At 46.3% G+C, this 20,076-nt stretch overlaps 1 protein-coding gene across 6 annotated transcripts in view; it reads right to left on the bottom strand.

Annotated features, from left to right (window-relative positions):
* Nucleotides 1–560: 560 nt before the first annotated feature.
* The window catches only part of TSC1 (TSC complex subunit 1), a 55,802-nt gene continuing 36,286 nt past the window's right edge, over nucleotides 561–20,076 (bottom strand). For all 6 annotated transcript variants that reach the window (XM_081282550.1, XM_081282551.1, XM_081282548.1 and 3 more), the window contains 15 exons: nucleotides 18,985–19,160; nucleotides 18,224–18,339; nucleotides 17,787–17,898; nucleotides 17,367–17,485; nucleotides 15,455–15,524; nucleotides 14,908–15,012; nucleotides 14,064–14,622; nucleotides 12,765–12,808; nucleotides 12,054–12,220; nucleotides 11,041–11,223; nucleotides 10,107–10,217; nucleotides 9,328–9,450; nucleotides 6,430–6,617; nucleotides 6,185–6,346; nucleotides 561–5,816 (listed from right to left, as the gene is read on the bottom strand). In XM_081282550.1, coding sequence (XP_081138676.1) covers nucleotides 5,294–5,816; nucleotides 6,185–6,346; nucleotides 6,430–6,617; nucleotides 9,328–9,450; nucleotides 10,107–10,217; nucleotides 11,041–11,223; nucleotides 12,054–12,220; nucleotides 12,765–12,808; nucleotides 14,064–14,622; nucleotides 14,908–15,012; nucleotides 15,455–15,524; nucleotides 17,367–17,485; nucleotides 17,787–17,898; nucleotides 18,224–18,339; nucleotides 18,985–19,160 — 2,758 coding nt within the window. In that variant the 3' untranslated portion in view covers nucleotides 561–5,293. The remainder of the gene's footprint in view (nucleotides 5,817–6,184; nucleotides 6,347–6,429; nucleotides 6,618–9,327; nucleotides 9,451–10,106; nucleotides 10,218–11,040; nucleotides 11,224–12,053; nucleotides 12,221–12,764; nucleotides 12,809–14,063; nucleotides 14,623–14,907; nucleotides 15,013–15,454; nucleotides 15,525–17,366; nucleotides 17,486–17,786; nucleotides 17,899–18,223; nucleotides 18,340–18,984; nucleotides 19,161–20,076) is intronic.

The raw sequence follows: 20,076 nt of genomic DNA, 5'->3' as shown, positions 1-20,076 counted from the left end.
TTCCTCAGCATCACAGGCCATGCTATCAGAAGCCGGGGCAGATCTTAAAATCTCAGAGGGTGGTTTCCCACCTTCTGCAGAATGCCCAATGGGCATGAACCAGCTGGTGACAGCTGTGCACCTTCTCCTGGCACATGTGCACACAGCTGGCAGGGATCAGGGCTGGCGAAATCGCCACAAAATGCATGTCCACCAGGTTCCACCAAAAGGATCCCATGAAACTCAACTGGCCACCCCTCCAGACACAGCAGGAGTGTGGACTGGCAGCCCCTGGCTCTCAGGGCTTCTCCGGTAGACATGACTCAACCCTTGACACACGCACACCATGCCACTCTTTGGGAAAGACCAAAGATTTAAGGCAGGTAAGTTATCAGTGAAGACAATCTTCCAGAACACAAAGGTGCTTAACAGAGACTAAAGCCTAAAGCCAGACCAATATTTGGGTGCCCTCCTGTAGCCACCCACGGTAACCACTCCAGACCCAAGGCTTCTGCATCTTTGAAGAGTTCCCTACTTTAAGCCCAAGGCCAGTGCAAGTCACTCCACGTCACACAGCAGAGTAGTGCAAAACAATAAATTTTTATTTGTTCACAGTTAAACACAAGCAACTGCCTTGACATTTTAGAACATTCTAAGAAGGACAGCAAACCCTTTTGATTCCAATTCCCATTCACTGAGATTGTACCATGTTCTCTTGCAGTTCATGTTTATGGCATCTGATATGGATTGTTTTGACATGCTTTTAAGATCACGGTGGGAAAGTTTAATCCTTTTGATGAGGGGACTTTCTTGCATTTAACTAAAAGCAGTCAGTTAAAAAAAATCAGATTATTTTCATTCATGGGACCCCTTTAAACTGCAAGTTAGCCTCATATGGTTCATCCATGATTGAGTTATAAAACTAGATTACATCTTAGGAAAATCTGTTCCTCCGTAATGTAACTGGTCCATAGAAGTCTTCTGAAGATCGATCACTGATTCTTCCTAGTGCAAAATGCTTGGCTGCCTCTGATCAGCCAGAGTATGTGCTGCGCAGAGCCTGGGTGCACCCTCCTGCCCAAACACTGCACCAGGTGGGGAGGGGACGATGGGTGGGGGAAGGGTGTTTTGGGGTCCTTGAGCTCCTAAGTTCTGCTCCAAAAAACCTATTCCAATGACTAAACCAGCCAGCTTATCCCAAAGGGTAGCTAGTGTGGTGGCACTGGGCAGCGGCACAAAGCGCCTCGGCCCTCATGAACTCATTTAAATGAACACCAAAAGCAGCTGGGGCTCAGGTTTCCTTTGCATCTGCCAACAATCTTTCAAGTGAGCATGCACAGGTGGCAGGATGGTGTGGGAACAGCTTCCCTGGGCACATGAGGGAGTCGCGGATAGGGAAAGGAACTGCCTGGGAACAAGGGTCTCAGCAGCAGCCTAGGAGCTAGTTCCTGACCTAAACTTCTCTTTTGGCTACAGAAAGAAGCTAAATCAAGTGCAATTAATGACTTTGCAGTGATCTGCTGGGAGGAGTGGGCACGCGTCACCACTCAGGATGTAAACAGACAAACGAACACCCTCAGACTGAACACGTTCTCTAACACTTTCTGTAAGTCAGTTCTACAGCATATGCCTCCAAGAGTGAAGCCACAGCAGGTGCCCAGTGTGCTCTGGTCACTGCACACATGGTAACTGGCTCCCCTGCAAGGCAGACCCTCCTGAGTGGACCTGAGCTGCTCCTGGGACCACGCTGGGAGAGTTCCTGCAAGGGCAGACAGCTCTCCGCCTGCACTGCAGCGTGGGCCTGACCTTGCCGGGCCCCAAATCCTCCTCCGCCTGCCCACACTGGCTCCCATGAGCTTCCTCATGGACTTTCTTTCTTTACTCTTCAGTTCTTGCTGGCTTCAAGTGATAGGTTCTAGTGTTTGGTGGAAATTACCATTGGCCACTCACAACACGCTTCTGTTGTCTACACAAAAACAAGTAACCAGTTTTCTTTCCTTAATGCCAGTCTAAGCTCTATGGTCCAGCTCACAGATTCTTGCATCCCATGACCAGGCATGCACCCTCTAAACAACTGCTGAAGTTTTATCTTTCTGGACAAAAAAGAGCTGGAAACTACACATTCTGTTGCAAATGGCAACAGAAGGGAGAGCCTAGTATGTGGGCCCACTGTCCTGCTTTTGCCCAAGGAGGTGCTGTCCTCTGACCACAGCAGCAATGAGGTGGGGTGGGGGAGGCTGTTTTTAATTGTTAGTGGCTTCTTGGGCTTTCTTTTGGGTTGCAGCAGTATACCTTCTAAGAGTGTGGGCTGTTTCCCTTAAGTACATCACAGACAGTAGGAACTCTCTGCAGCTATTCCCAAAGGTCAGGCAGTCTTTCCAAAAACACTGTTGGCAAGCCTGAACAGATTACTATGTGCCCACCTGCCTCAGTGATGCTGCTCTCAGCACTCACCTCTAATGATACCTCTTAAAACCTCTCCAGCTAAGAACAGACCCCAACCTCCTACCTCTGGGTTTCAGTTGGTTTCTTGATAGTCATAAACACGTTATTTCTCTGAATCCCACAGTACCAATTTTTGCAGACTTTATGATAGAGCCCTGTCACAAGCTTTTAAAAACCCATGAAGGTTCTTTCAGAGATGTGTTTGCTTATTTACAGTAGTGGGTTCAGGAGCTCATTTTTCTCTGCCCCTTCCTACTGCTCCTCTTGCCTCCCCCATCCCCAAATAATAGCACAGGATTCCTTTTTAAACAGATTCCACGCTGCATGAGATGCAGATTCTGGGCTGCTCAGGGCTGGTGCTGGGCTGGTTGGGGTCAGGAGGGAGTTCGAGTTATGTGTACTGGTCGTCAGCATCGCTCAGTGATTTCTGGAAGGAGCCACCCAGTCCCAGACACCAGGAGCTCAGTCAGTGACGAGACAGGCTCTGCTGAGCGCGCTCATCATTCCAATGCCTCAGGAGTTCCTCTCCCTATTGCCTTTCATCGTTAAACTGCTTGAGGTATCATCAAGTGACCCACTTGAACCCTTAGCAAGTTCACTACTTTCAAAACAAAAGCAAGTCTTGAACTAAATTTGGAGCCCTTTGCAACACCAAAGCCCAAGTTTTCAGGCTGGGTAACTTCACCAGGACCCCAGGACTCAATCTCCAATCTCTATATGTGTGAAACCCATATAGAGCGGCCTCCTAGAACTCACAGGGGCCCAAGCCAGAGCACTGGGGTCCACCTGGGCTATAAAGCTGGGAGATGGAACCTAGGCTGGAGGAATGGCCGATGGCCTGGCACAGAAACTTGGAGCCTTCAGCCACACCTTGGTCAACTGCCTCTTTCCTTCCCTACATTTTACAATCCATATAACGTTCTTTCCCTTCTTACACAGGCCTCCTTTCCGGTGCCAGGTAAGGAAAGGCTGCGAATCAAGTGCCTGGTATCTTTGTTCTGTGGCACAGATTTAGTGGGCATGGGAAGGAGAAAGCACTGTAAACAGTTAACCTGTAACATCTTCCTGCCCTTTTTTAACTTGTTCATGTTGTCCTTGTATACAATGGAACAAGGAAACTAGAATATACTGGATTTTAAACTTTCCTTTGGACAAAGCAGAATCAGAAGTGTGGAATCCCCCAGGACTCCACACTGGACAACCAGTGCTGAGGGCTGGCCTCTGCGGGGCGGCTAGCAGTCAGGGCATGCCCTTCTGTGGCTGAGGTCAATCAGTTACACCAGAAACCCTGTTCCCAGCAGGTCTTTGGCCAGTATTGCCATGGTGACATGGAGTCTCTGCCTAGTTCTCTTTAGTTAGGGATGCTAGAATATTTACTACTAACAAAAAGACTTTCACCCTCACGTGCTGGAAATTTCCACATGCCGTGAGATTTCGTACCATTACAGTTTAACTTCTTCACGACTAAACCCTTATATTCTTTTCATGGAAAGAACAGAAACAGAAACACCAAGTTCACTGGCTCCTTCCTGCCAAGTATCTCCTACCTGGACTGGGATGCCAGGAATGATCCTTAGGCATCTAGCACTTCTTCAGAAGCACTTATTGAGCCTGGATGCTCAGCACTGCTGGCGCTCTGACTTGTATGGCCTTCATGGGCACCCTGCAGGCAGCCGCTTCCAACACCACCCTGCCAGACTCAACTCTATGTTGCTCTGCCATTCCTAACCTGGAGAGGGTGACAATATCAAGCTCCCAGGAGAGCTGGCCCTGAAAGTTAGAATTTGTGTGAAAAAGCTGCTACCTTTGTGGTGGCCTGGAACCTACAGTAGTGTGGCAACCCCACAGCCCAAGAAATGTCACGTAAGCTGTGAAGAAAACTCTCTGGATCTCCAGAGCCTCTCTGCTGCAGTATTACCAAGTAGCCAGCAAACAAGAGACATGAATGAGCTCAGGGGGTGGGGGTGGGGGCCACCAGACCCAGGGCTGAACCAATAGCTCAGCTGGCAAGACCAGCCCAGAGGTGCAGCTCCACACACCTGAGCTTCCAGCAACCTCTCCCTGGGACCTCTCCTTGCACCCACAGAGAACAAGCTTATCAGCCACATGCCAGCCTGGGTCAGTGGGGTGCCACCATTCAAGCAAACATCAAATAAATAAGAGGTAGTGGGGAAAGAGGGACAAGAGCTTTCCCAAAGGGTGAGGAAGCAGAGCCTCCACAGCGCCAACTAGACTTTGGAAACGGGCATTTGTCTACGCAGAACTTTCTAGGAAGCTTATCAGAACTGCCAAAAGAATGGAAGGGTGAATGAACCATGTTTTTCTAGATCTGCTACTTTAGATGCCGAACCTCAGAACCAAAAAGCAGTGAGAAGTCTCCCATAAGAGCTTTCCCGTGAAGTCAATCAGCTTTGCAAGGTACGTCTTCCTGGAAGGGACAAAACCAAACTTACCTGCAATGCCACCAACTGCCTGGTCTAACCAAGGGCCGCCCAGTTATCAGACTTCAGGAAAGCAGAGAGTGGTGTGTTAGACTCAAAGATGAAATTTGGCCTCATATTGCACAGGTTCAAAGGATGCAACCATTTGGGGGAAAAGGAAGGAAAATAAAGCTACTGAGGAACGCAAAATGGCCCTCCATTAGTACAGACTGCTGGGTGAATCAGACAGGGTCAAGGGGAAGGCTAAGAGGCATTTCAAGGCCAGATCCAAAAACCATTGTGCATTCAGTCAGGCGTCAAAAGGACCTCCGTCCCACTCCCACCACGTGAGCAGCCACCCAGACCCTGGAAACAGGAAAGCCTTGAACAAGCATTCGCACCTCCTGTTCTATGCCAACAAGACGCAAGTTAACACTGACTGACCCTCCTTAGCTGTGTTCGTGATGAGTCTCATTGTAGTCCATGATGCGAAGCTGTCCAACACTGTCTGGGTTTGGGGGAGATGGATGCGGGCTGTCTAGGTTCAAGGGAGTCATGGCTTCCAAGCCCAAGTCTTTCCCCAGTTCTGTCTTTAGGGTCTCACAAAGGCTACTGATGGTCATGCCGTCCTCATCACACTGGCTCTCACTCTTATTACGAAATAACTCCCGGGCCTTCATGCCCAGGAAACTTTTGGAACTGGGGAGAGAGCCAACAGTCGTGGGGATGCTGGTGGAGGGCTCACCCATGGCAGTTTCCCACCGGCTGCTGAATGGGCCTGCCCTCTGACTTGGGGGTTTCTCCGGGGTAGAAAGCTCACTGCTACTGCTGCTGCTGCCTCCTGCTCCTCTACCTCCACTACTGCCCCGGGTACTGCCAGGCCTGGGAGTCTTGGTCTCTCCATTGTGGCCAGATGCCTCTTCATTGTGCCCTACCACGGAATCCGGGCAGCCATCATTACAACAGTCAAGCCTGTAAGAAATCCAGGGAGGAAAAAAGGAGTTGGTGACTGTGTCATCCACATTTGGGAGATGTGGAATTACTCCCACTGAATATGAACCCTGCTGGCCTGCTGTCTTACAACAGTGGACCCAAACAAGAGATCTCAAAGGGAAACCTAAGTCACAACCAGGGGTTCTGGGTGGCAATCTGCAACACAAACGGCAGATAGGGACTCAAGCCAGGAAGGTGGGAGATCAACAGCACTGTGAGAAAAGGCAAGTCAGGGTGGCTCTCTGAGCCCTGTCCAACCAGCTGTAACTGCTACTGCCAATGCTCTGCAGCACTGCCTGCTAGTGGCAGCTTCATGGCAAGGCCAGGATACAATTCTTTCCTCCTACCTTTCTTCCGCTGCTTCAGCTGCTTCTGCCTTTTCCTCTTCAAGTTTTTTCAGGAGACCATCCTTTTCCAACCTGCCATACAAGTCTAAGATCTCCAACTCAAACACTCGGGTGATCTTTTTTTGAGCCTCATATCTGCTCTCTGCAGCCTCTAGCTGTCTTCTGAAAGACACAGACCCACCCGGAATATGGAAGACTCCCCTTAATAAGGAGCCACACTCGCCCTAACCCTTCCTATGAGGTACCTTGCCTGGGCCTTGACATCCTCCAAGTATTTCTTCTGTTCCAGAAGAAGGTGGTCTTTCTTGGCCAAATGAGATTCCAGTTCCAAAATCCGTTTCTGGGAGGTATCAAGTCTCTGATTCTGCTGGAGAACGTGGCTTCTGTTTTTTTCTAGTTCCTTCCGATAGGCAGTTTTCATCATTTCCACTTCCTAAAAAAAGGGACTGGAGTTATAGAAAATGAACAAGTCTTATCCATTTTGAGAAGGTGCTTTAGTATACTAATAGAAATACAAACGAGTACAACTTTCTGAAAAGTAAGCTGGCTAGGATCAACTTAGCAACCCTTTCTTGAAATTTTTTCCTCAGGAAATCATTTGAAACAAGAATACACATTTTATACAAAAATAATCACCACGGCTATTTTATAAGAGTAAGAAACTGGAAACATAGTAAACTCAGGGAAGTAAATGTCAGAAAGGCAGTTAAGCAAAATACATTTTGTATCTGTTTTTAGAAAGAGTACTGTATCAGGACAAAAATACCAATGCACACTATAAACCTCTGTGGTGAACAGTACCCCCAACCATGCAAAATACACGTTCAAACACACCAAGTGAAATATGCCAATATTCACAGTGTGATTTCAGGTGAGGAGCATCACAGCCATTTACTTTCTTTTGTTTTTCTACCTTCCCACCCAGGCAAGCTGGAGAAGGCAACACCAGCAGGACAATTCTGCTCACGTGCAGCAGCACAGCAAGCTGGGTCTCCTGACCACACTTCCTGATGATGCTGAGTGGGTGACCTGCCTGCAGCTATACCCCTAAGTTAGCTGCTCTGGCCCCAGGGAGAAAGCAGAAAAGATGCTTTCTAAAGCCTGTGTTATGTTTGTGTGTGTTTACTGTGACAGTGAAGAGTACACAAAACCTGTTTTAAACTAAGAGCAAGGACATAAATGCTCGTGAAGTCAGCCTCAGAGAAGTCCAGCAGGCCAACCTTCCAGGGTGCAGAGTGCAACAGACCAAAGCCCCAAAGCAGCTATCTTCCAGCTGCACTGAAGGGCACAGACCTTCAGCACAGGCTAGGGGAACACAGCTGACTTTTGTCAAAAATGATGGCACAGTCAGCCTTCTGCAACCATGCGTTCAACCAGACACAAACTGAAAATGTCAAAAAAAAAAAAAAAAAAAAAAAAAAAAAACCCCAGAGTGTCTGTACTGAACACACATGGACTTTTTCTTGTCATTATCCCCTAAACAATTAGTTTGACAACTATTTATAGAGTATTCACACTATATCGTATATTGTAAATGATCTAGAGATGATGTGCATGGGTTATACACAGACACCAAGCTTGAGTATCTGCAGGTTTTGGTTTCTATGGGGACCCTGGAACCAATCTCCCATGGATCCCAAGGAACAAATGTACTTATTTATGGATAATCATGAGATTTCTGATGAGTAAAGTCCATGCACGCTCACCTCAGTAGGCTTCAGCAGCCCGAGCAGCCATTCCCCACCTGACTCAGACAGCTGCCCTCTTCCTTCACTGCCCTGAATGGGAACAACCCCAGTCCCTGGCTCAGAGGCAAATCCTGGCCAGCTCAAGGCAATGCCAGGGCAGTATTGAGTGCATGACAACAAGGGCAACAGGGAGTATGGTACAGGGTTTCTAAGAAAGATTTCTGAAAACCCTATAGAAGAGACACTCTCCTCCTCAGAACATGGTGGTGTCTCCCCTGGACATCTGTGTCTCTGAAACCATGAGTGCAGCTAGTTAGAAGGCAAGGGTGATACGAAAGCCCAGCTCTGCAGAAAGATGGAAAGAGCCAGGCTCCTGATGTGCCAGAATCGCCAACTTGGCCAACCTAGAACTTACCAGCCTGGGACTTCATGTCAAGTGGGCAATAAATTCCTTCTGGTAAACCAGATTAGCTTGTTTTTGTGTGGTTTACAAGGGAAGGCATCCTGACTAGTACAATTTAGGATCATTATCCATTTTAGGAAATGCAATGGGTCCCAAAATGGTAGGTAGCTGCTCCAGGTCCCAAAGAGTCGCAGACTGCTGTGCCCATCTACACTCTTCTGGAGAGGCACCAAAAACATACTTTGGCCAGTTCTTTTAGAGGTTCTTTTAGGCCTGTTCCCCAAACTTTCTTCTCCCAAAGCCATTGTACCTCCAAAAGAAGTGATAGTTGGCTTCTAGAGAAAGTTTTACACTTAACATTCTTCCAGAGGGACTCTAAATCTGAGGCTAAGAGGAGCGGAAATAAGGAAAAACTACTATGAAAATTACATGTCTTCAACTCAAGGCTACTCTGTACATGTGGTCAAAAAAGACTCTACAAAGCACAAGCCCAAGAAATACTAAAGAGGAGGCCCACATGTGATGGAGAAGCTGGTGACAGAAAGCATCTGAGCATTTGCTATTAAAATTCTATTCCCAATACATTCACCAACATCACCCGAGGCTATTTATAAAGTGACATAAAACTGCCTGGACGTCACTGTGGAGGCACTAATTAATATCAGATCATCCTGTTGCCGGCCTTGTTGCTAGGACTGAACCACCATCTCAGAAATCAAATTCAACATGAAAAGAAAAGATGGCATGCCGCACATGGGTGCACACCAGTACACACCCGCAGTCATGAGAGGTGTGTGCAACAGAACCAGTTCCCACCCTCTTCTCTCTCCTTCTCTCTGCAAAGGGACAGGGGGAGAAGAGGGCCACACCCTCACACCCTCCTCGGCAATTCCCTCAGGTGCTTTCACTTACAGTTACTCCATTTCAAAACCATCACAGGATGGCCGGGCAGTGCCACACTGCTAGGCCGGGGTGAGGAAGGGGAGAACTCTTAGGATGGACAGCTGCCTGGGTCCAAAGAGCTTTTCCAAGTAAAGTTTGGCTCCGCATACCTTGGTGGTGTCTGAGTGCTTGTTCTGCAGTTGTTCCAAGTACAGTTCGTTGACCTCCCCGAGCACCAACAGCTGCCTGTTCAAGAACTCCATCTGCTGCTGGACCGACTCGCTATTTGACAGCTAACCAAAACACATAAGCAAGCAAAGTAAAAAATATCTGGCAACACAAACCAGCAACTGGATGGCACACAAGGGACCAGTTCCTGGCATCACGGTTGGTGGGGAGGAAGGCAGCCAAGGTCACCAAAATGGATGGAAACACACTTAAAAATTATGCTATGGAAAGGAGAAGAATCACAAACACACTACAGCAAAGTTGGTTGCCCACAGGATACCAGGAGCAGGCGGCCTGACACATGACCAGTAGGACAGGGCCAGTAGGTCTGTGGGACAAAGACCCTGGAAACTTGTCTGTTCTTGAGTGAACAATACACTGAGAGCTCACCAAATTCCCTAGTGTGGTTTACATTTAAGTAAAGAAAGTACTGAGAAAGGGTTCCACGTTTGTGGGGTAGCCCAGGGCTCAGTGGCTACTCTCTTTGAGGTGCAGGGCTGTCCGTGCCATGGAGGATACCCAGCAGCACCCGGCCTCTATACACTAACAGTAGCACAAAAAATGTGTCCAAACATTGCCAGATGTCCCCTGGAAGGTGGAGAGGGACAGAACTGCTCCTGGTCCAATGCCTGTCAAAGACTCTCAAGCAGTGAATCCGAGTCTGTCCCACCTGGAGGAAGAGGGCTGGCAGACAGCTTCACAGGTCTACCTTGTTCCTTACCTTCTGGGAGACCTGGCTGAGCAGCAGCTCAGTGTGGCACACCTTGTTGTTGGCCTTCTTCAGCTGCACGCGCAGTTCTGCAATCATGTTCCTGCAGTCCTCGAGCTTCGTCTGCACAAAGAGACCAGCCCGGAGTTACAGTGACACAGGCAGGCCAGGCAGAACCAGCTCCTTGGCTGGTCTCCTGGTTTTGGCCATCAGCATTTGACTTAAGTTTTAAAAAAGTAAGTCACAGTTGATCTGAATAGGAAAAACAAAAAACCTTAGATTTGGCAGTTCCCAAACTGTGTGGCAAAGAGCCCTGGGGCTGCACAGCGAGCACACCACATGTTGCATCAATGGTTTCCTTTTTGAGGGAAATGCAGTGACATCTGTGGGACATTGTGTGAAGTACTAACTAGCTGGAGGTGGTCAACACTGAGCCTCAGATGGTGCTATCCCCTACAGATGATGCCCTGTCTCTGCAAAGCTGGGCTTTTGGTGGTTGCTGTAATAAAAAGCACCCTCAGAAACAACATGAAACAGGAAATGAGGTGTCACTGCCCCCTCAGATTCCAAGGTCCAGATGCCGCGTGGTGCCAAGAAGCGGACATGACCTTTGTAATTAGTTATTTAAAACAGAAATTTACAACATTTTAAAATGCATGTATATTATTTTCAAACAGCTCTTAAATCATTAGGCCATCAATACTCACTGAGTTGGTTAGCGCTACTTAATGAGTGGTCCTGACAAGTGTTTCTTTGGGCTAGAGGATCAGGACACTAAGGAAGGGAACCTCTGCCCTCAGTAAGAGCTGCCTGATATGAAATCTACCTGTCATGACTCCAGAGAGCAAAGCATCCATCTCCATTAAGCTGAACCAGGTAACAACAATCAAGAAACACTTCCACCAACCTCTAGTTATGTTGACTCTGCTGGTGTTTCAGTTTATACCTGCAACTCCTGGCTCTGGTTGTAGAATTCTTCTCGGTCATGTTGTAGCTGTCTGATCTGACTGTGGAGCTGGGTTACCACGGTGTCACGCTGTTCCTGAAGCTGACTGTATCTGTCTTGTTCTTTCTGCAGACTCATCTTCCATATCTGGATGTCTTTCTCTTGTAACTTCAACTGATCTTTCTAGCAGAGATAAAAGATGTCATCATTTTAACTGCCGTCCAACCCGGGCAGCACTTCTCCAGTTTAACACAGGCTGCAAACACGCTCAACAGCTGTGCCTACTCTGGATCTGTAATAGCAGACTTAAGAGTCTGGGGGTCCACTACTGCCATACTTGGCTTTAGGTGAAGATTTTTCAAATTTCACATTAGCAAATGGATTGTAAGTTGCGTAAGAAATTTTTCCCAGGGATCCGCATTGACACAAACTTCCCACAAACAGGTCTGAACAACCAACAATGGCCTCAGACCTCTAATGCACAGTACTAAATTCACTAAAGTGCTGAACACTTACCCGGCACTTACACATGAGTGTGCCCAACACAAGGAAAGTGTTTACTGAAATTTCTTTTAACCATCACAACTTAAAAAAGTAGATGCAGCTACTATTATTTCTTAGTTATGGAATGCATACATATAGCAAGGCTTCAAGAGGCCCAAGTACTTCTCTAAGGTGGTAACTGGCAGACCCAACCCTCAAACTCCAGGTCTCACTGGCTTTACACCCACATCAGACAGCAGAAGGGGAACTGGTTTCACATCTGAAGAAATAACCATTTGACCCTTTATATTACCACAGCCAATTACCAACTACAAGCAAACACAAGAAGTCACTTGTCGCCATGAATTCTGAAAACTTGAGGGAATTCTGAGATCTAGCCATTCATGACTGAACCTCAGAGACTAAGGGATCTGGCCCCAGCCTTCCCAGTGACAGGGCTGGGACTGAGGACTCTGAAGACAACTTGGCGGCTGCTGGTGGCACCCCCAGCCCCAGCCCCGCCTTCTCACCATGGCAGCATTGTGTTCCTCCAGAGCGGCAGCTCTGATCACCTTGCGCAGCAGCCTCCTGTTGCGGAGAGCATGCTGCTGCCTCTTAAAGCGCTCGTAGAGTAACTGGTTGTGCAGTAATAGCAACTGGTCTCGGAGGGTGCGGATCTCATCTGAAGGAGGGGAACCTGGTTTTAAAGCAAAGGGAAGTGGCCTTTTACACCTGGCTCCATCAAGTCCCTCCAAGGTGGGTTAGCTCAGAAACAGGCTTCTCTCAAAGACAAAGCATTCTGCAGTGACCACCTGGTCCTCAGTAACAGCCACTCTTAGGAAAGAGGCAAAGTATTTTTCCACCTGTCCCCCCTAGAAAGAAATGCAAAGGCTGTACTAGCTGGAGGGGCATCTTTGAGAGCTTTCTTTTCCCCACAAATGGGATCAGATCACATGAAGATGTTTCCACCTCCCTCTCTGCAGGGCGTTCCTTCCCTGCTATGCTCTCCCCTGGAGAACCCCACCACCACCACCACCACCATTCACTTCACTTGGGCCTTCTTAGCAAAGCCTGGCCTGAGGCACTTTTTGCACTTCTATTCCCAAGGACATGGTATTTGCCACTTTTCAAAAGCAGGAAATACTGACTTGGGAACACTTGAGATTCTCTTTTGCCACGCAGAGAGGCTGGCTGAAGCAGTACCAAGGGGGCTGGATGTCATGCTAAAGTAATAACTTTACCTCCAAAGTGGGTCCAATCGATAGACTTGCTGGGTAAGGACGACCTAGGAAGAAAGTTTTAGAATAACCAAGTTACTTATCTAACAGAAAAAACATATCTGGAATTTAACTGCAGCAAGGTTAGATCACTTCCTTGTGGTGAGAATCTACAAAGAAAGTCTTAAGCAGCAAGTCTGTATGGGGTTGGAGAGGGCTCAGCAGATGGAATGGGCAGGCAGCTGCTGGTAGTACCAGGTCTAAGGAGGGGAGCCCAACTCTGACTTGGCTCCTCTGCTCAGGTGTGGGGTCCACCTTAGGTCAGCTCTCCCAGGACACTAGGCAGCAGAACCTGGAGGCTACTTTCATTCCTCTCCATGGAGATATATGTGAGTAGTTTTCCTCTGAGAAGCTACCATTGCCCAAGTTCAAGAAAAAAGCAGGTCAGTTCTCTGAGCCTATTAACCAAATGTCAGTTAGAGAGAAAGTTTAAGATTACAATCCTACTTGGAGCAGTGGCACATGCCTGTAATCCCAGAAGCTCGAGGCTGAGGCTGAGGCAGGAGGGATTTTGAGTTCAAAGCCAGCCTCAGAAACTCAGGGAGCCCTAAGCAACTCAGTGAGACCCTGTCTCTAAATAAAATATAAAAAAGGGCTGAGGATGTGGCTCAATGGTTAAGCACCCCTGGGTTTAATTCCCAGCACCAAAAAAAAACTTAAAAAAATTTACAATTCCCATTGAATTCCCCTTTAGGGTATTACCCAGAAGAAAGATAAAAAATAACATTCCCCAAGAACCTGTTTAAAAATGACAGAGGATTCCAACTCTGGACAGGTTATTCCCTTATCCCTTTCTCAGACATCCTCTGAGGCATGGTAATGGAAGGAAGACTGACGCAGCCTTGCAGATTTCTTTCTAAGAACCCTGGTGTGCCTCTGGCAGGCAGGCAGCAGGCCATCTGAACTTGTATTTTCCCTATCTAATGAATTGTGCTACCCAAACAGAAAAAACAATAATCTGCAATTAGAGAGGGAAGAACTGCAACATATAGACCTACATTTTTTGAGATTCCACAACCTCATTTTTAACCTCAAATTTTCAGACAGCAAATGTGAAAGTATTTGAGTATCCTCACAGAAGATTGGCACAAAATGGCCCATATATAAAAACACTTGTGAGGTGGAGTAGGCACACCTGGAGAAGGCAAGAGCCTGGAAGATCTGGTGGACACAGCAGAGCAGCTGCCTCCAGTGGCAGGAAAGTGTGACTCCCCACTCCCTCGTGGTTCTCGTGTCTCTAACCTGCTGGCAGTTTCAACTTACTTGCTGAGCTCCTTGCCGTGTGCATCTGCTCCCTGCTGTATCAACCTATCCAGTACTTCCATTGGGGAGGTAGAGGGCACATAGTCTTCTTCAGGGTTTCCTTTTGCTTTCTTTAACAGCTCCTCGGTCTTTTTGCTGACAAAATGACAGGCAGTCTTTGGCAAGGCCACCTCAAAGAGATGATCATATGGGGGAGGCTGCCCACTTCCAAAGCCCACTCCCCTCCTAGGAGGAATTTTGCAAGGGCTGGGAGTGAGGATACTGGTCTCCAGAGAAGTCTGGCGCTCCCTGTCCCCAGCGGGGCTGGTGTTGGCACCACTGCGGGGCAGGTCTATGGGAGTAAAGGCTTGCTTTGGTGTGTCGGGCCCAAGCTTGTCCAGAGAGGAGTGTAAAGGCTCAGGGTTCACGCCAGATCCCTGAGTCCCAGAGGCTGCTGAATGTGTCTTCCGCTGAGAACCTGGTAGACTGTCTCGGTAGAAAGGAGAGTCAAAGCCCCCTCGAGGAACCATGGGCTCGGGTTCCACGGTAGCGATCTCAGAAAGTTCTTCAGATATTGCAGCTGAAGGAGGACAGGAAACAAGGGAAGCTCTGGTAAACACTCAACTGGGGCCAGTCCATGCAGTTCAGTGCCAGAGCCACCCAGAGGGGCTGCCTAGTACCACACAAAGGGGCATAAAAAGTGGCATGCATGGCTTTACTTAGCATAGGTCCTAGAATAAAGCACCCACCTTTTACCCCAGAAGAAGAAAAACCAAACAAGCCAGTGAGTGTTGACTCTAGATCCCCTTCTGTGGCAGAAGGAGGGCTGAGTTCCATCATCTCACAGCAATTCCACATACGTTACCTTCTTCCTTGTCTTTTTCAATACTGTCTTCCTCAGAGGCCAGATCACCTAAAAACCCTGGAAGATCACTTAGAGTAACAGAACCTTTGTTGCCAGGTAGTTCTTCTGAAAAGAACCAGAGAAAACTCCAGTCAATGATCCACACTAATCCCTGGACTACACCATAATATGACTGCAGACCTGAGGAGGCTGGGGGTGAGCCTCTCCTGGAGCTACTGAAGGCTGAGGTATTCTAAATCATCTAATTAAAGGTACCCAAAATAACCCCACAGAAAACACAACCCTCAGGTCTTAATGTCCCTGGGAACAGATTAAAACCATGCAGTGTGACCAGCTCAAAACCCTTAGTGGCATTTCAGGGCAATTGCTTAAATGCTTTTTTGACTCTAACAGGCTGGCTTTTGGAATTCACTACTGTCTTATTCTCCAGGCTTCAGCGCTCTCTGCTGTTCCAGAATGTCAATGTTTCTACCTAACTTTGCTTTTAAACATGTATAAACCAATCAAAAGAAAGAAGCAAGGTCTATCATTACCCAGGGAATTTTACCTAATCCTCTGTCATTTGGAAGATGGTGCTGTCTGTGCAGACACGGCCTTGAAGAATCTGTTTTCTCCTCCTAAAAAAATCAGCATCATTTAATCATACAGGGAAAGCACACATGCTCCAGCACACTGAAGGGTGGTTTAAGGTTTAGCCCAGTGGTTCTCAAACAGTTTGGTTTCAATCTATTTTTATATTCTTAAAAACACAGAATTCCAAGAGCTTCTGTTTACATTGTTAAATCTGCCAACTGTCACTGTATTAAATTGAAACTGAGAAATTTTTTAAAATGTTATTAACTTAAAAATAACTAATCTAGTTGGGTGTGGTAACACACACACATGTAATCCCAGTAACACGGGAGGCCAAGAATGGAAGATCGCAAGTTTAAGGCCAGCCTGGGCAACTTAGCAAGGCCTTAAGCAGCTGAGTAATTAAAATAAAAAACAGGACTGGGAACGTGGGTCAGTGGTTAAGCCCTTCTAGTTCAATCTCCAGTATTAAAAAACAAACACATCTATAACATATTGTTTGAAAAATAACGAAATTTCCCAAAACAGCAATAAATTTAGTAACAAGAGTAGAACTACTTTACATTTCTGCAATCTCTATTATCTAGCTTAATGAAAGACAGCTGGATTCTTATATCTACTTCTACATTAAATCTGCTGCAGAATATTATTTTTGGCTGAAGTACATGAAAAAAATCTGGTGCCCCATAGATATATAGTTGCAAACAATAAACACATATTACAGATCTGTCATATAGTTGTCAATAATCACCTTACTACACTAAAATCTGAAAAGTGTTAGTTTTTATAGTTACAATGTGAAATCTGAAGTTAGCTTTTCATACTGTGTCAAAATCCACTGGTCTAACTTGTATTCTGAAAGCACTTTTACCTATGTATGATTCTGCGACATCATAGGCTAGACACTTAGAAAACAAGTTATCGACTCTTCCAAGCGATAAAACACTTCATTGTATATATATTTTTTAAAATCTTTTAAAATCATTGATGGACCTTTATTTATGTATACGTGGTGCTGAGAATCGAACCCAGTGCATCACGCATGCTAGGCAAGTGCACTACCCCTGAGCCACAACCCCAGCCCCTTATTGTATAATATTAAGGAATCAAAAACTTTAATGAAGCTTCCCAAGACTTTCTGATTTCATCACAAAAGTCTTGGGAAAGTCATGATGGCAGATATAGTTTCACAGATTAATTTTTCCCTTGAAAGTTAATTTTATCACTGGCAAACATAAATGTCAGTGGTTTTTCTTGAAGTGACAGACTTGGTTCATTGTTTAGGAAACTGCCTGCCAAATATTCAAGTCTGAATCAGCTTGTCAGTCACCCATTCTTTTAATAAAGCTCGTGCTCCACAGGAAAAGCTGCTTGGGCAGCTCCAACTAGAGCAACTGCACAAGGGCCCAAAGCCACCAGTGTCCTCTGTGTGCCATAAACATGCTTTGCACATGTTTCCTATTTTGTTGCAAAGAATATTAAACATATATATTCTCAAGGTCCCAGATTTACTAAAATCAGTAACTTTTACTGCTTAATGTAGAATATTCATAAGTTTTTTATTTTTTTCTTTCCTGTTTTTAAACAATGCCTACTAGGCAGCTTGGAACCTGCTTCGATTTGTGCCAAGTGTCCACTACTTCACCCACCATTGTTTTTGTGCTATCGTACAAATGCACACAGCAGGGAGGGCAAAGAACAGCTAATATTAACATGAAAGCAGGCTAGACCCACTCAGTTCCCGAGAAGGGCTACAGGATCCCAGGGCTCAGACCCACCACACTCTGGGTTGGAATTCTGTCTGGCATAATTAGGCTTCACAAAACAAGGCTTACAACCGAGTCACTGTGTTTGGGCAGAGGGACAGAGGACAAGCTGGCACGCACCTTCCTGGGTTGTGTAGCTGTGGCCTGGGGGGGTGAAATGTGCACATAGTCATCTGAATGGCAGGGTAGGGCTGGAGGAGGAGAGGTTGCTGGGGTTCCCAGAGGAGTTCCTTTTCCACCTGCTCAGAGACAAGGGCAAAATACACGCCAACATTGAGTCCAACTATTAGAAAACTGGTTTTTTTCTTCTCAGCCTAACCAATGCTGCAAATGAAGCTACTACAGTTGACTTCCTAGGATCCAGATCTCTCTCTTTAATTTCACTTCACTTAATCTGAAAGCCCTAGAAGTTTGTGTTAATGTCAAAAAATTTACTATTGCAAAAAGCCCCCAAACTCACTATGAGATCTAAAAGAAAGCTCCTCTATCACAAAAGGCAAGCCCAAACCAACCAATCAAATACAAGAGAGACATACATACCAGTTGTACCAAAGACTTTACTGTAAGGGTGTGACAAATCAGGTGGGACATTTCCAGGAGACGTCGGAGGAGTGGTCATACCACAAATCATAGATGGGCTCCAAAGAGTAGCCTGGGAAGTAAACATGGCAGTCAGCAATGGTGAATGAACACTGTGTCCACCACAAGGCTTACAACCCATGTGTGGTTTAAATTTAACCTCACTGGGAAAAGCATCTTGTTAAAGCTCTATCAGGACACAAATTACATTTTGCATATTTAGACTCTGCGATGCCCAAGTAGCAACAGTAACCTTCTCTGCTTATGTCAAGAGTCTTTATATGTGTCTCCAGAAATGCAGAGCATGACAACTTCCCAACTGCACACTAAATTCTGACCAAAATGGTCAGCTTCACCAGAAGGCTGGGGAGAAATAGGCACACTGCTTGACACCATACTTGGGGTGGCTCAGGTAACAGCCGTGTCGACGGGGAACTCAGAGTCTGAGGTAGCTGCCCGGGCGTACTGAGCAACGTCAGCCGAGAAGAGGAGCACGGGGTAGAAGTAGCACTCCCTAAAACCAAAGAAGAACACAGGGAGGAAGAGGCCTCAGGTCATTCCAATAAAACATGACAATCCTCTAGACCATCTGATCATACTCAACGCTCCATATCTGAAAAGTCTGAGGGGCTTCCCCACATCCTTGGGGACAAAGTAACAGCATTTAAAATATTCTTTAAATGCTCTATGGAAATGCAAGTCCAGGGAGGTCTGATGCTTGGTCAGGATAACAAAGAGGCACTCTGGCTGGCAGCTTCAGTGGGTGCAGCCTACACATCAAGCCCAGGTGTTTAATGGGAATACAGCTCTCAGCTGTCCAGACTCATTCATACTGTGTCAGAACTGCAGCCCCGCAGGTCTCACCCCACGGGCCTGGAAAGTGAGAGATTCCTTATGTGGAACTCAGAACCAAGCACTTGAACTCTTTGTTAATGCTGAGGACACACCACCAAGTTTGTGGGAGTACTATCAGGAAGAAGATCAAGGACTTGAAAGAGAAACCAATTAGAAGAAAATAGAAGTAAACTCTAATTTAAAACATTTAGGGAGATAGATGTTCCTAGGAAGTGCAGTGTTACTCTAAGAAAAGAACAAAAGATACATAAGGCTTTCCAGAGAGAAAGCTGCAAAGCAGGTAAGTCCTAACATCCCTTTTTACCATAGCTATTCTGTGTGTCAACATAAGGGCTGGTGGTGACATCAGCAGAGCGATGAGGGAAGTGAGCAGAGAGCTGGTGAGACACAGCATAGCCATCTTCATATGAGGCTTCCGTAGGGTCCAGAGAGATTTTGGCACACTCTATCACAACATCGTGGGTTTCTAATTTCTTCCACCTAAAAAACGGAATGAAAGTCAAAATAAAACAAATGGCATTCCATTCAATTACATCAAATACTTAAGAGGGCCAGCTCAGTGCCAGCCAGGGGATTATGGTTAGCAAAGGATGATGCAGAACCAGGCTGGCTCAAGGACAAAGCAGTGCGAGAACACCAAATTCTAGCTGTCCATCTTACAACCCATATCTTCCCTATTTAAAATGGTTACATAAAGTTAACAGAAGCTAATTTCAAAGAAAAATTTCATCAATAAAGACTAGGCACAGCCTCAAAATAATAAACCATGAAGAACAGTCACCAGGGGCAAAGGCAGCCAAGGCACAGGGAGAGCAGAAAAGCACAGGACAGCAGAGGCTGTCCTGGGGTCTCCCATAAGACTGGGGCCTCTTCTCACCCATCCCTGGGCCAGAAACACAGTATAGAGATACTCCCACTAGAGAGGGCATTTCAAGAACTGTCTGAGACTCCTGTTTATGGAGCCACAGTTTCACTTCTAGTACTTCATCCCACAGAAGCAGGCAGACACCAAGATGTACAGCTTTGTTCAACACAGCTTGAAAAAGGGAAATAAGCCAAAGGACAACCAAGGGAATATATTATAAAGCAGAAATGCTAGCATACCACCATGAAAAGCAGGCTTCACAGATGAGAGGTTGCCAGGGATGGGTAAGAGTACACAGGAGTTTCTGGGGCCATGGAAATGTATTTCATTGTCACTGACTTTTGTTAAAATGTATTTGATTATTTTTATTTTCTATAAATTATAAGCTATACTAAAGTTTAAGAATCAAGTCTTCAAATTTTAAATGACACAATGCTCAGAATATAATCTTAAATGAAAAAAAGGACACAAAACTATTCAAAGACATGCCCCAAAACAGATCTGATAGCATTAAGTATTTGAACTTTAAAA

This window comes from Spermophilus citellus (assembly GCF_964194105.1).
Source record: "Spermophilus citellus genome assembly, chromosome: 2".
In the NCBI taxonomy this organism is placed as follows: Eukaryota; Metazoa; Chordata; class Mammalia; order Rodentia; family Sciuridae; genus Spermophilus; species Spermophilus citellus.
The sequence above is the reverse complement of the archived record's forward strand: the minus strand, read 5'-3'. Positions and strand labels throughout refer to the sequence as shown.